The following is a 14,528-nucleotide window of genomic DNA, read 5'->3' on the forward strand; positions in this document are numbered from 1 at the left end:
GGTAAAGACTAACACCACCATTAAGAATGTGGTGTTGTTAGTGGATCTGGCATGATCAAAAAAACCTGATGTTTCCACAAGGAACCAAGAGGCTGGTAAGTTCCGTAACAAACCACTACTTAGCACATCCCCTAGGTTTATTCCCTTGTATACTCTATTTCTCCAACTAAACTGAAATACTTTCAAAGGCCAATCTAAAATCAACTTGTTTCTAGCCACAAGGCTTACAACACCAAAGGCAACCTGAGAAAGAGGTAGGGATGAGATCAAGATTGAGATCAAAAGAAGAATCTCTATCAAATTAAACGGAGAAGCAAGCGGCACCCCAAGTCCATTTCACCTACCAATAGCAAAAAAAGACCTCTACAAAAGTCAAACCAGAGGGACTCTGGACTCTACAACTGTGCTGTCCAATAAGGAAGCCACTCACCAAGTGTGCATTTTAAAATTAAATCAAATTAAAAATTCAGTTCCTCAGTCCCACTAGCCGCATTTCATATATTCTTTATAAAATATTCTTTTTAAGATAAAAATAAAACCAAAGGGTGTGAATAAGAAGGAAAGCAATTAATTTTGCATAGTAGTAGAGGATGATTTATAGAAGAAAACGTAATTTAACAGATTTAGTCTCTTAATCTGTATCGTATCTCTCTTAAGTACTTGATCCGTGACCTTGGACAAGTTACTTAATATTTCAGATCTGCAAGATAAAGAAAACGAATTAAATCTCTAGTTTCTTCCAGTCCTCAACAAGTGTATTCATGTGTCTTGCATCTCCCCAGTTCTCTTTACCAGTTTCTTAACATAAAACTCGAGCTTAAGAGATATGTACAACATTAGTACTGAGAAAGCCATTAACACGGAACAACAGAGACTGGCCTGTGTACGTATGAAGGTGTTTTCAAAAAAGAAAGTGGTTGGAAAAGGTATATAGATAGATACCATTAAACCGGCAAAAAAAATGTGTGTGGACAACACACAAGATAGACATATACACCAAAATCACAACCAAAAAAGCCTGGGTGATACTGTTCAATGTTTTAACACATTAAAAGTTCTCTATATCTCATGGTTTTTTATAATGATGAACACTGTTAATATAAAATCTTAGTAATATAAAAAAATTAGTACATAATACAGAAAATCATGTTAAAAGTAACTTTTCCTGGAATCCTCATTGTGGGGATTGTAAATGTTGTTGAGAGTGTAAATGATATGAGAGTGTAAGTGATATGACCACTTTGGGTCTGGTAGTTTTCTAAAAACTAAACATACACATACCCTATGACTCAGAAATTCTACTCCTAGGTATTTACCAACGACAAATGAAAAGTATATAACCACAAAACAGCCTTGTGTAAGATTGTTTGCACTGCTTTATCAATAAAAGTCAATAAATGAAAATAGTCCAGGTGTCCACCAAATGGAGAATGGAGAACCTGTGGTATATTCATATAATGAAATACTTGTTAATTAGAGAAGAACAAGCTACTGATACATATAACATGTATGAATCTCAAATACAAAATCCCAGGTAGAATGAGTCTTACATAGAAAGAATACAAAGTGTATGACTGCATTTATATCAAGTTCTGAAACAGGCTAAATTTGTCTGTGGGGAAAAAAAGTCAGAGCAGTGGCTGCCTCTGCAGGGTCGGAGCAGGGTCTGACTTCGAGGAGTGTGAGGGAATTTCATGAAGGAAAGGAATGTTCTGTGTCTTGATATGGGTTTGGGTTACACAGGTGTGTGCATTTGTCAAAACTCAACAAAGAGTAAACTTACGATCTATCAATCTATGCATTTCACTGTATGTATGTAAACTTTACCTAAAAAAAAAAAATCCATAAATAAATACTGAAAATATTGAACTCCAGTCAATGATACACCCGCTGAGGTATGTAGGGGTAAAGCATACTGACGTCTGCAACTTGCTCTGATATGCATCCGATCGACGTGTGGACAGGGACAGATGTGATAAACCAAATACTGTAAACTATTTACTGCAGAATTTAGGTTAGTGGATAAATAGGTGTTTACTGTACAGTTTTTTCAATATTTTTGTATGTTTTAAATTTTTCATAATGAAATGAAATGGTAGGGTTAAAATAAAAGTGACCTTTCTCATCACAGCAGTTCCTACTATGAAATGTATTTAAATCATAAAAAAAGATGCTTACCAGTTGCTAAAATATACTGTCCATCTTTTGACACCTTAATAGTGGTGCAAACAGTAGGCATTTCAAAATCCTGAATAAGTTCAATTCTCCTACGGATATCTAAAAAGAAAGAAAAAATAAGTAGTTTAACTGACATGCGCCTATTCCCTATCACAGGCAAAGTGTGCTGAGCACTCACAGCAACTACAAACAATAAAATACATCCCAAATGCTTCCAGTACAGCCCGCCCTTAAACAGCGAAGGTTTTTTTCTAAGCTCATACATATTTTTCTAAGCTAAGTATTCTATTTTTACTTTTCAAAAAGTATCATCAATTTAAAAAAAAATTTCCCACCGGGCATGGTGGTTCACGCCTGTAAACCTAGCACTCTGGGAGGCTGAGGCAGGAGGATCGCTTGATCTCAGGAGTTCGACACCAGCCTGAGCAAGAGCGAGACCCTGTCTCTACTAAAAATAGAAAAAAATCAAAAAAAAAAAGAAAGAAAGAAAAGAAAACATTAGCCCAGCATCATGGCATGCACCTATAATCCCAGCTATTTGGGAGGCTGAGGCAGGAGGATCACTTGAGCCCAGGAGTTTAAGGTTGCTGTGAGCTATGATGATGCCACTGCACTCTACCCGGGGTGACAGACTTTGTCTCAAAAATAAAAAATTGAACAACAGTATATGAAACATCCAGTTTTAAGAGGATATGGATGAATGAGAATAAACATTAAACCATTATCATTACCCAATCATGGCAAAGACAAAAATCTTATAATTTTTTCTCCTAAATAATAACAGATTTAAAACTCTAATATCTGAAGCTTATATAAGAAACTGCTGCCACACTGACTTTTGCCTCTGTTGGCGTCCCTGATCTGCAGTCAAGAGGACCCAGGCTAGAGGAAGACTTAGTGCAGTCTCTCTGGAGCAGAACACTAACACTGACTCTCACAAAAACCTGTTCCTTCCTACAGGAAAGTGTGGATTCTTGCTGGTTGCCATCATAAAAATGTGCCTATTGCAAAGACTGTTTATCACTCTATGGAACATTACTGCCTTGTTTATTGAAGCCAAATACAAAACTCAAACCAACTGAGTTAGGAGTGGCCCACTGAATTTGAAAGACGCACAAGTTCCAAAATGGGTTGGGAGAAATAATGAACATTTTTTCCCCACAAAAATCTGAATCTGTTTTGTTACACACGAGAACACTGGAATGGGAGAATCAGATAAAATCAGGATCAGTAAACAGTACTAAAGCAGCAATTTGTTTTCCTTTGATTTAAAATTTTAATTTTCTAACTTTAGTACTGTATTTTCCAAGATGCTTGCCTTGGGGTATTTATCTCATATTCAGAAACCCTTTCAATATCTTAGGTCTTTGATTTTTAAAGAATAAGTTAAACAAAATATATGGGAAAATAAACTTTCTTTCATACGAGTTATTGTTTTTATTTTTTTTTACCATAGGTGAGTAGTCACATACATGACAAGTTGTAATATAGAAATATAATGAAATTTGGTCACTAAAATGATTTAAGTAATAAACTGATCTCACATTCCTATCTTCCCTGCTGCTGTAAGTTAAAAGAATCAAACTCTTCGAATCTTTATAGTTCATGTTCATACATCCTGTATGTAAAATTGCTTTCTTCAGAAAGAAAATGCTCACTGTATCTCAAAAACTGACAAACGGATTTACCTAACAGAATAAGATTTTTAAATTTTTTCATTTTTTTATTTTTAATTATTATGGGTACACAATAGTTGTATATCTTTATAGGGCCCATGTGATGTTTTGATACAGGCATACAATGTGAATTAGTCAAATCAAGGTAACTGGGGTATCTATCGCTTCAGGCATCTAACATTTCTTTGGTTAGGAACATTCCAATTTCACTCTTTTAGTTTTTTTAAAGTACACCCTGACTCATTGCTGATTATAGCAATAATAGCAATAATCAGCAATTACAGCTGATAACTGCTCATAGCACAACCACTTTGTTGTGCTATCAAATATTATTCGTTCTAACTTAACCATATTTTTGCACCCATGAACCATCCCCTCTTTATCCCCTCTCCACTACCCTTCCCATTCTCTGGTAACCATCATTCTACTCTCTGTCTCAAGGTGATCAACTGTTTTTAATAGTTAGCTTCCACATATGAGTGAGAACGTGTGAGATTTGTCTTTCCGTGCTTGGCTTATTTTGCTCAACATAATGTTCTCCAGTTCCATCCATGTTGTTGCAAATGACAGGAGTTCATTCTTTTTGTGGCTATATAATATTCCACTGTGTATTAATATTTGTGCCACAATTTCTTTACCCATTCATCTATTGATGGACACTTAAGTTGATTCCAAACCTTGGCTATTGCAAACAGTGCTGCAATAAACATGGGAGTGCAGATATCTTTTTGATACATTTAATTCCCTTCTTTTGGATATATATCCAACAGTGGGATTGCTGGGTCATATGGTAGTTCTATTTTCAGTTTTTTGAGGAAACTCCACACTGTGCTCCATAGTGGTTGCACTAATTTACATTCCCACCAACAGCATGTGAGGGTCCCCCTTTCTCCATATCCTCTACAGCATTTGTTATTGCCTGTCTTATTGATAAAAGCCATTTTAACTGGGGTCAGACAACATCTCACTGTAGTTTTGATTTGCATTTCTCTGGTAACTAATGATGTTGAGCATTTCTTTGTATACCCTGTTGGCAATTTGTATGTCTTCTTTTGAGAATTGTCTCCGATCCTTTGCCCATTTTTTTTTTTTTTTTTTTTTGAGACAGAGTCTTACTGTGTTGCCCGGGCTAGAGTGCCGTGGCGTCATCCTAGCTCACAGCAACCTCAAACTCCTGGGCTCAAGCGATCCTCCTGCCTCAGCCTCCCGAGTAGCTGGGACTACAGGCATGCGCCACCATGCCTGGCTAATTTTTTCTATATATTTTTAGTTGTCCAATTAATTTCTTTCTATTTTTAGTAGAGACGGGGTCTCGCTCTTGCTCAGGCTGGTCTCGAACTCCTGAGCTCAAACAATCCGCCCGCCTCGGCCTCCCAGAGAGCTAGGATTACAGGCGTGAGCCACCGTGCCCGGCCCTTTGCCCATTTTTAATCAGATTTTTTTTTCTATTGAGTTGTTGGAGCTCCTTATATATTCTAGTTATTAATCCCTTGTCAGATGGATAGTTTGGAAATATTTTCTCCCATTCTATGGGTTGTCTCTTTCCTTTGTTGATTGTTTCCTTTGCTACGTGGAAGCTTTTTAGCTTGATGTGATCCCATTTGTCCAATTTTGCTTTGCCTTCCTGTGCTTTGGGGACATTACTCAAGAAGTTTTTGCCCAGCAGAATAAGATTTTGATACACTAGAGAACAAAGAAATTATGGAACTATTAGGAGAGGCTATCCTCCTTGGGCCTCTTTCATTCCTACAAACTCACTGAATACAGCAACACCGCAAGGCCCTGGCCATGCTTACCTAAGCCATTTCTCAGGGTTATTTATGCAGCTGGGAACCTTGACAAACAAGGTAACACGTCCCCTGTGGACAAAGAGTAGGCTTACTTACTGCCAGCTATAAAAGCAATGGACTTCCCAAGCTATATTTATATTCCTCAGCTACAACACAAATCCACTGTGTGCCAAGCATCTATCTGGACTGTGCTAAGTGGCGCCCTGGGACTCAAGAGGGTAACTGGCACCAATATGCTGATGCTCACGCTATTTGCTATGCTGTGAGTAATGTCCTTGTCGCTGACCAGGAGTCTTGTGTTTTCTGCTATTATCCATGACACAGTAATAGGCTAACTTACTAGCTTATAAATAGGGTAAAATCAAACCCCACATCCAGCAGGAACATATCAACCACAACCATAGGATTCTTAAGAAGGAAAAAGGACTGGGTACAGTGGCTCACACCTATAATCCTAGCACTTTGGAAGGCGGAGGCAGGAGGATCACTTGAGGCCAGGAGCTGGAGACCAGCCTGGGCAACATCATGAGACCCCAGCTCTACAAAAACTTAAAAAAAAAAAAAAAAAAAGAACGAAGAGTGGTGGCATGTGCCTGTAGTCTCAGCTACTCGGGAGGCTGAGGTGAGAGAATCGCTTGAGCCCAGGAGTCTGAGGCTGCAGTGAGCTATGACTGGGCCACTGCACTCCAGCCTGGGTGACAGAGCAAGTCTCTGTCTCTTAAAAAAAAAAAATAAAAGGAAAAGGGCAAAAATGTTTATTTTCCACTATATTAATTCTACTGCATTTTTGTAAATGTACTTATATATGACAACAATAAATGAGAGAAAGTATTATGGCTCACTAATGTAGTTGTAGTGGGAAAAACAATACTCACCAACATCTTTCTTCTGTAATGCTCTCTTCTTCCTATCAGAAAGCCACTTAAAGAAAATGAAGAGACCTTATTTTAAAACAATATTACCTAAATTGCCTTTCTGCTTGCAAAAATAGTACATGCTCATGTTAAAAAATTCAAATCTTACAGGAATATGTAACATAGAAAGTAGAAATATTCTGTAATCTTAACCTTACTGTTAAACATTTCTTCTGGACTTTTTTCGTGTATATATTTACACGTATTTACACGTATCAGACAACAAATTTTTTGAACTAGCATGTTTTACACAAGAGAAAACTAATTCATCTAAATAATCCAATGGAAAACAGTAAGCCTCAAATATGATGGATTATAACTAATACATGGAACAACTTCATCTATAATATTTAAGTGAAATTTTAAAAAGAAAAAACATTAAAATGAGAATGTTTCTTATAGGAATATATTTTTTAACAAAGAATAAAACCAGATAAATAACTGACCAAATAGATGATAAAGAAACGATACTTTGGCCGGGCGCGGTGGCTCACTCCTGTAATCCTGGCACTCTGGGATGCCGAGGCAGGAGGATTGCTCAAGATCAGGAGTTGAAGACCAGCCTGAGCAAGAGCGAGGCCCCGTCTCTACTAAAAATAGAAAGAAATTAGCTGGACAACTAAAAATACATAAAAAAAATTAGCCGGGCATGGTGCACATGCCTATAGTCTCAGCTATTTGGGAGGCTGAGGCAGTAGGATCGCTTGAGCTCAGGAGTTTGAGGTTGCTGTGAGCTAGGCTGACGCCACGGCACTCTAGCCCAGGCAACAGAGCAAGACTCTGTATCAAAAAAAAAAAAAAAAAGAAATGAAATGATACTTTTACCATCATATTCACTGATATCAGATTTTGCTCTGTAATTAACATACCTCAATTTAGCAAGCAGTATAATTCCATTGCATGAATAGGTGCCAGTGATGAAGCACTTGTCAATTGTCAATTATGATTATCCTAAAGCAGTGGTTCTCAACCACATGCAATTTTGTGTCCTAGGGGGCATTTGGCAATTCCTGAAAACATATTTGGTTGTCACAACTGGGGAGTATGCTCCTGGCATCTGGTGGATAGAGGTCAGGCATGCTGCCACCAAACATCCTACAATGCATAAGACAACCCCTATAACAAAGAATTGTCCAGCCCATAATGTCAATAATGGTGAGATTAAGAAACCCTACCCCTAAAGAAATAAAAGAGAAAAATTGTGATGTCATTTCTAAAAGCACAAACCCAATGTATAGCCCTTATCAGACACATGACGTTATAACCTTTAGGACTCACTGGTCAGGCAGACACCCCACGCAAGACCCTAAGTAGGATGCCTGAGGCAGTGCCCACATATGAAGAGGGATAACACTTTTGAGGAGGCTGAGTTTGAGCCACAGCTTTCCTCCTGGCTCTGTATTTAGTGCATTGATTTATAGATTTACAGGCCTTTTTGATTATATTGCTCTGATTTTATTTTAGGCAGTAATCTTCAATTAAAGCTGATGTTGACGTATATTTCTGGGCACTCAATGTGTTCTTTTATATAAACCTAATACAAACACAACCAAGGTATATTGCCAGGGCTTCCCCCTAATAACCAGGATTCAGTTTCCTCTTCTCAGGAAGTTATGAGCAAGGTAGGAGGCTGTTCACACAATAGCTGGTCTCGTGCATCTTGAGCATGTGGCAAAGAGGGGCCTAAGATTTCCTCCTAAGTGGGAGCCTGAAACCCGAAAGGGCCAAAGTTCTCAAAACAGTAATGGTGGGAAGAAAGCAAAGTTCATTCAGGAGTTTCTGTGCAGGTTGATTTTTTTTTTTTTAAGTTTCTTTTTCAAGTTCACCGAAGAACTGAAAGCTGTCACTAAATTCAGCCATCCTCTCCGTATCCTATAAACTCATAACTAATAAAGAACTGCGCATTACCAATGTCAAAAAATTTCATCAGAAACCTAGTTTAAAAAAGCTCTAGAAATGCTGATGACTTAATTCTCTCGCTGGACAGGTGCCTCACTGCTGCTGAAGAGAAAAAATAGACCCCATCTCATCTCACATTTAAATAAGGTAAAGCAAAATAGGCAATCTGTTAGTAAGTTACGATTGCTTATTTTTTATTTATTTATTTTTTTCTGGCTCATCACTGACAGAGGATTACTTTAAAGGAAGATGCAAAGACAGCGACAGAGAGACAGAGAGAAAGCACCAGTTCTCAAAGTTTTTGGTCTCAGAATCCCTGAACACTCTTTATGGAGGACCCCAAAAGGGCTTTTGTTTCTGTGGGTTACATCCATTAATACTGAATGCATGAGAAGTTAAAACTGAGAAACTATTTAAGTATTTATGTATTCAGCTAAAAACAACCACCTCACCACATGTTCATCTAAATAAATACTATACCTGTATGAAAAATAGCTATATTCTTAAAAATCTCCTTTATAGGAAACACTTATAGATTCTCATACCTGCTTCTGTAACCAACTTGTGATTTAAGTTGAAGTGTATGAAGATAATAGGCCTCACACAGACGTGCAGCTGGAAAAAGAAGAGGAGGACTTTAATAGTCCTTTCAGACAACTGTGGCTATTTTTCTTTGGTATTACAATAAAACTCAACAAGTGGTAGTTTCTTCAGCGTTAGCTGCAATGTGGAATGTGAAGCCTGTCGATGCATTTTTGGTACTCTGGTATGTTGAAACTCATTGGTATATCTTGCCTTCTGAATGAGTCTTTTACTCATGCATGATTTTATAACAACAGACATTGGTCAATTTGGAAAGTATTTGGTCCACTGGGTTGTAAGATCTATCCAATGTTGATGCATTTCATGAAATGATATCAAAAAATCACATTCACTAATATCACCACCGATCTCATCAGAAAAGTCTTTAAGTTTTGGAAGCTATCAAGCTTATGGTGGTGGATACAAGTTTTCCAAAATTTTATTTTTCACCCGAAAGCACAATTTTATCAATGTCATCAAATACTGCCAGTTGTTTTCCTCTGAAGTGACACTTGTTCATCTTCAAGAAAATGCCTGCCAAATACTGAAGTCTGAACAATTGTTTGTCTGTAAGCCGTTTTTCAAGTAAAAACTGTGTTTCACATAAAAACGCAGCTCCTTCAGCTCGCAACTGAAACACGTACACAAGTGCTTTTTCTCCAGACAACCACAGTACGTGCTGTGACACACAGAACTGCTTTACGTGTACTTCCCACTTCCTCACACAGAATATTACAAAAGACGTGTGTTTAAGAAATTAATAATTTTTAAAGCTTCTCAAAGACATTCTTAAGTAAAACTAGCACATTTTGTTTTTGACTATAGGTGCATGTTGGTGAATACAGGGCTACTAACACAGTTTGAGGTCACTGCTTCAATAGTTAGTAAGGTACCAGCAGTTTTACCCACTACTGCCTCTGCACCATTGGAAAAAATGTCAACACAGTGTAAAAGGCCAATAATGTCTTAGCATGATTGTGAAAACGGTCTGACCTCATGGACCCCCCTGAAAAAGTCCTGGGGACCTCCAGGGGCTCACAGACCTTGCTTTGAGAACCACTGTATCAATGAATAAGAGTAAAGCAAAGGTCAAGATTAAGCCTGTACAACAGAGGAAACAAAATGCTTAATCACTGGAAAACACCAAAAATAAATTTAACAGCATTAAAAATACAACAACAAAAGCTGATTAACTCTAGAACGAAAGATTTTGGGTCAATTTACACGAATGAAAATTGTACCCCCAAGTCAAAAGTGTGATGGGGTTGAAAAATAAATTAACTTTATTCATTAATACTTTGTTGTTTTTTGTTTTTTTTTTTGAGTCATGGTGTTGCTCTGTTGCCTGGGCTGGAGTGCAGTGGCATCACCATAGCTCATTGCAGCCTCAAATTCCTGGGCTGAAGCAATCCTCCTGCCTCAGCTTCCTGAGTAATTGGGACTACAGGAACGTGCCATCATGCCCAGCTAATTTTTTAATTGTCTTGTAGAGATGGGGTCTCACTATGTTGCACAGGCTAGTCTTGAAATCCTGGCCTCAAGCAATCCTCCCACCTTGGCCTCCCAAAATGCTGGGATTACAGGCATGAGTCACCATGCCTGTACATCCCTCCTTTCATGAAGTTTTCTTTCAAATGAGGGAAGACTGACAAACAAGTAAAATAATTAAAATGTCAGATGATTATGTGTCTATGGAAAAAATAAAGCAAAAAAGGAGATAAGGAAGTATTGGGGGGAGGACTATAATTTTAAATAAGGTTAGGCTTTTCTTGAATGACGACTTGAAAGGCATGAGAAAGCAAGCCTGGTGAATCTCTGGGAGAAAAGCAGTGAGGCAGAGGGATCCCCAGTGCAAAGGTCCTGAGGCAGGAGCATGCCTGGTCTCAAGCAGTGAGGAGATTAGCAAAGCTGGTGCAAAGTGAAGAGTGACTGTGAATGCCCTCAGAGAGGAAGGCAGGGAAGACACAAAATCAGGCAAGCATTCAAAGGACTTTGGTTTGCACCCTGAGGAGATGGGGAGCCACTGGAGGCTTTTGAGTAGAGATTGCCTCGGCAGCTTGTTGATAACAGATTACGGAATAGGGGCTGGGGGTTGAAACACAGAAACCACTTAGGGGTCAACCGCAGTAACTGCAATTGCAACAATCCAGGGGAGATGCCTTGACTAGAGTGATGGTAATGGAGGTAGGTGACTGGACTCTGGCTGAATACTGAAGACAGAACCAACAGCAAAAATGGGGCTTTGGTGGACCATATGAGAGAGCAAAGAGTGAAAAGAAACTCCAGTGCTTTGGCATCAACAAGCTGAGGGATGGAGTTGTTACGGACTGAGAGGGGAAAGACTACCAGGTTGGGGGAGGGCCTTGGGGGGCAGAGCTGGTGTTCTACTCTGGAGAAGTTAAGTTTGAGATGCCTATCAGACATCCAAGAGGAGATGACAAGAAACAGCTGGAAAAAAAAAAAAGAAACAGCTGGACATGCAAATCCAGTTCAGAGCAGCGGTACGGGCTGCAGATGTAAATTTAATAGTTATCAATATGGAGATCGTGCTTACCACCAGGAGCCTGGAACAGACCACCTGGCGAGTAAATATAAAGACCTTCTCTACATTAATAGAACATAAGGCCCAGAAGGAGAGGAGCACTATTTACACAGAACAGACAACAACTGTAGTTCCATGTGTAGTTTAAGTATCACACCTCAAAGGAATGACCAGAAAATATTAACAAGGACAAGCAGAGGTTTCCAAATCCATTCGTCTCAAGCTACTCTCCCTACCACTCCAGTGGAACTATTCACCAAGGCCAGCAGCTTGCTCCATTACGCCAAAGTCCATGGTCCCCTCTCTGTGCTCATCTTTTTTCCGCCCCCCCAGGTATACATAACCAGAAGAAAACAGTTACTTTTTAAATCCTTAATTATTATTTTTTTAAGAGACATGTCTTGCTATGTTGCCCAGGCTGGTCTCCAACTCCTGAGATCAAGTGATCCTCCCACCTCGGCCTCCTGCATAGATAGGTGGGATTACAGATGAGTGCCACCTGGTGGCACAACTGTAAAACTCTTTCCAGTTTCTCTTGATCTGCATCTGGGCTCACCATACCATACCTCACCCAAGGCTGTATGATTAAAGTACGAATCTATAACCTTTCATGATTAAAAAAAAACCACAAAAACCCAAAAACCTCAAAGAGTAACTGCATGTGATGCTGGAAGGAATGCATGGACAACATGAGCACTGTTGTGGTGCCAATCTGCACTCATCTTACTGGAGCTCTCCGCAGCAGCTGACAACGGCTGCTCTCTCCTTAAACACTCTATCCTTAAAACACTTGCTTCCACAAAACCACACATTTCTGATTCTCCTCTCTTGTCAGTGCCACCTTCTCTTTCTTCTTTGCTGGGTTCTCCTCCTCTTCTTGGGTGATGAACATTTGAGTACCTCAGGTCTTCAGCCCAGTTCTCCTCTCTGTTTGGTCTCACATGGTGTATGATTTTACCTAGTCCCAGGTATGGTTCCTTTCCATTATTCAAATTTCTGCTCAAATGTCATCTCTTATAGAGAGGCCTTCCCTGAAGGCTTTATCCAAAACACTTTCTCTGAACACTATCCACAACAGCTCTCTTCTACTCACTCATAACTCAAAACATTTTTTAATATCTGAAATTGTCTTCTCACTTCCTTGCTTGTTTATTATCATTTTACCGAACAGGAAACCTTATCTGAGATGTTCACTATGTATTCCAGCACTTAAAATAGAGCTTCTTGCACACAGTAACTTCTCAGTAAGTGTGCAGAATGAATGAACAAAACGGAAAAGATCATGTGGTGTGAAGAACTTGAAGACAAGGAGTTATTTAAACCTGAATTTTGAGAACAAAGGAAAAATATAATCACTGGCTCCAAATTTTTCAGGAGCAGACACATGGAAGGAGAAGTATATTTACTCTGTTTTCCAAGGGCAGGACTCAGACTAACTAACAGTGGCATGCTATAAAGTGGCATGTTTTAAAACCACTTCCTAACAAGTGCAGCGTCTCAAAATGGAAATGAGCTTTCATGGTTTGCTCTTTGTCCAAGTGCTTGGGCGAAGGCTAGATCATCATTTATAAGAAATAAAAAGCTTAAGAACCTAGATGTGTGACGCTGGATAGGTTACCTTTCCCCTTGCTGGATCTCGGGTGCATATTTTAAACAGGAGAAGACTGAAAGAGAATTACTGATTTGTACAAGCCCCTTCCAATTTTGATGTTCTAAGACTATGGAATCAAGTTAAGTTCGGCGTGGTTCAAAAATACTGTCCTATACACCATAAATTCTGCAGATTCAAACTCTGCATCTGTCTTGTTCGCTGCTGTAACCCTACGACCTGGCTTTTGACAGGAACTCAAACAGCTGATGAGCGGGCATGAAAATGGGGAGGGCCGCAATATCGGGGAGAGATGGCTGTCAATCTGTCCACGTTTTCCTCCTCGGTGTGGCAGCGACTGCGAACACCCACAGAAGCCCAAAGGGAAGCGTCCTCGTTCTAGAGAACTTTAAAGAAGTTCTAGGAAAGCACACCAACCCCGATCACCCCTATGTCCAGTTTCTGATGCAGTGACAATAGTGTCCTCGTCTAACAGTGTCGACCAGTTCCCCAAGTGCATCGTCAGTCGCCTCGGGGCCTCCCCGAATCGAGGGCTGGTCAGGGCCCAGCTAAAATAGAGGCCAGGGCCGGGGAGAGGGGCGGCAACCCCAAGAGGAGGAAGACCCCAAAGAGTTCCAGAGTGAAGGGGCCTGGAAGTGACTCACCTCAGGAAGTGACTTCCCGCAGCTGAGACTGTAAATCTTCACCTCGTTGAGGCTGGAGACCTGCATGGCGGCGCCAAGAAGCGGCAAACCCTGTTACAGACCCCGCTAGTCACCCAACCGCGCGCTAGAGCATCAGAACCCCAGCGCCTCGAGGCGTGCAGCAGCTGACGCCGGCTGATGACGCACTTCCGGGCGCCCGAGGGCGCTCACGTTCCTGGAAGAGGGGAGGTTGCGGAATCCGGGAATGGAGGCAGCGGTGTGAGAGCTGGTGAAGTTCTGCAAGGGGGCGCGGGCTGGCGGCGATACTCATGCGGGCAAGGCCGGACACCGCTCTCCCTCCTCGCAGCCTCCCGAGCGTTAGGAGGCGGCCCTCGAGTCGCCACCCAGGCAGAAATGTTGCTGCCCCGGGCGGGGGCGAGGCGGTTCAGTGAGTGAGCCCAGCGAGCGAAGGCAGCCAGGGTGCGAATTCGGATTGGAAATGTATTGTTTCTTTCCTCCAGTGTTTCTGCAACATTACGTTAGCAGTAAATGCTTTTAAAAATTAGTGTGTTGAAAATAGGTTATTTTCGTAAGTATTTGTTCGACATCCGCTAATGAAGGAAGTAAAAGAAAATGCAAACTAAAAAAGAAAAGGAAAATAGTGAGAGAAGGGATGAAAATCAGGGAAGAAGTAAAATGGAGCCCATGTTTTTCG

At 40.2% G+C, this 14,528-nt stretch overlaps 1 protein-coding gene across 1 annotated transcript in view; it reads right to left on the reverse strand.

Annotated features, from left to right (window-relative positions):
- NOL10 (nucleolar protein 10) overlaps positions 1-13,950 on the reverse strand; it is a 164,503-nt gene extending 150,553 nt beyond the window's left edge. The window contains exons 1-3 of the mRNA XM_012648893.1: positions 13,835-13,950; positions 6,520-6,565; positions 2,179-2,277 (exon numbers count right to left, since the gene is read on the reverse strand). Coding sequence (XP_012504347.1) covers positions 2,179-2,277; positions 6,520-6,565; positions 13,835-13,900 — 211 coding nt within the window. The 5' untranslated portion in view covers positions 13,901-13,950. The remainder of the gene's footprint in view (positions 1-2,178; positions 2,278-6,519; positions 6,566-13,834) is intronic.
- Between the last annotated feature and the right edge of the window lie 578 nt (positions 13,951-14,528).

This window comes from Propithecus coquereli, unplaced genomic scaffold, assembly GCF_000956105.1.
Source record: "Propithecus coquereli isolate 6110/MARCELLA unplaced genomic scaffold, Pcoq_1.0 Scaffold298, whole genome shotgun sequence".
NCBI classification, from domain to species: Eukaryota; Metazoa; Chordata; class Mammalia; order Primates; family Indriidae; genus Propithecus; species Propithecus coquereli.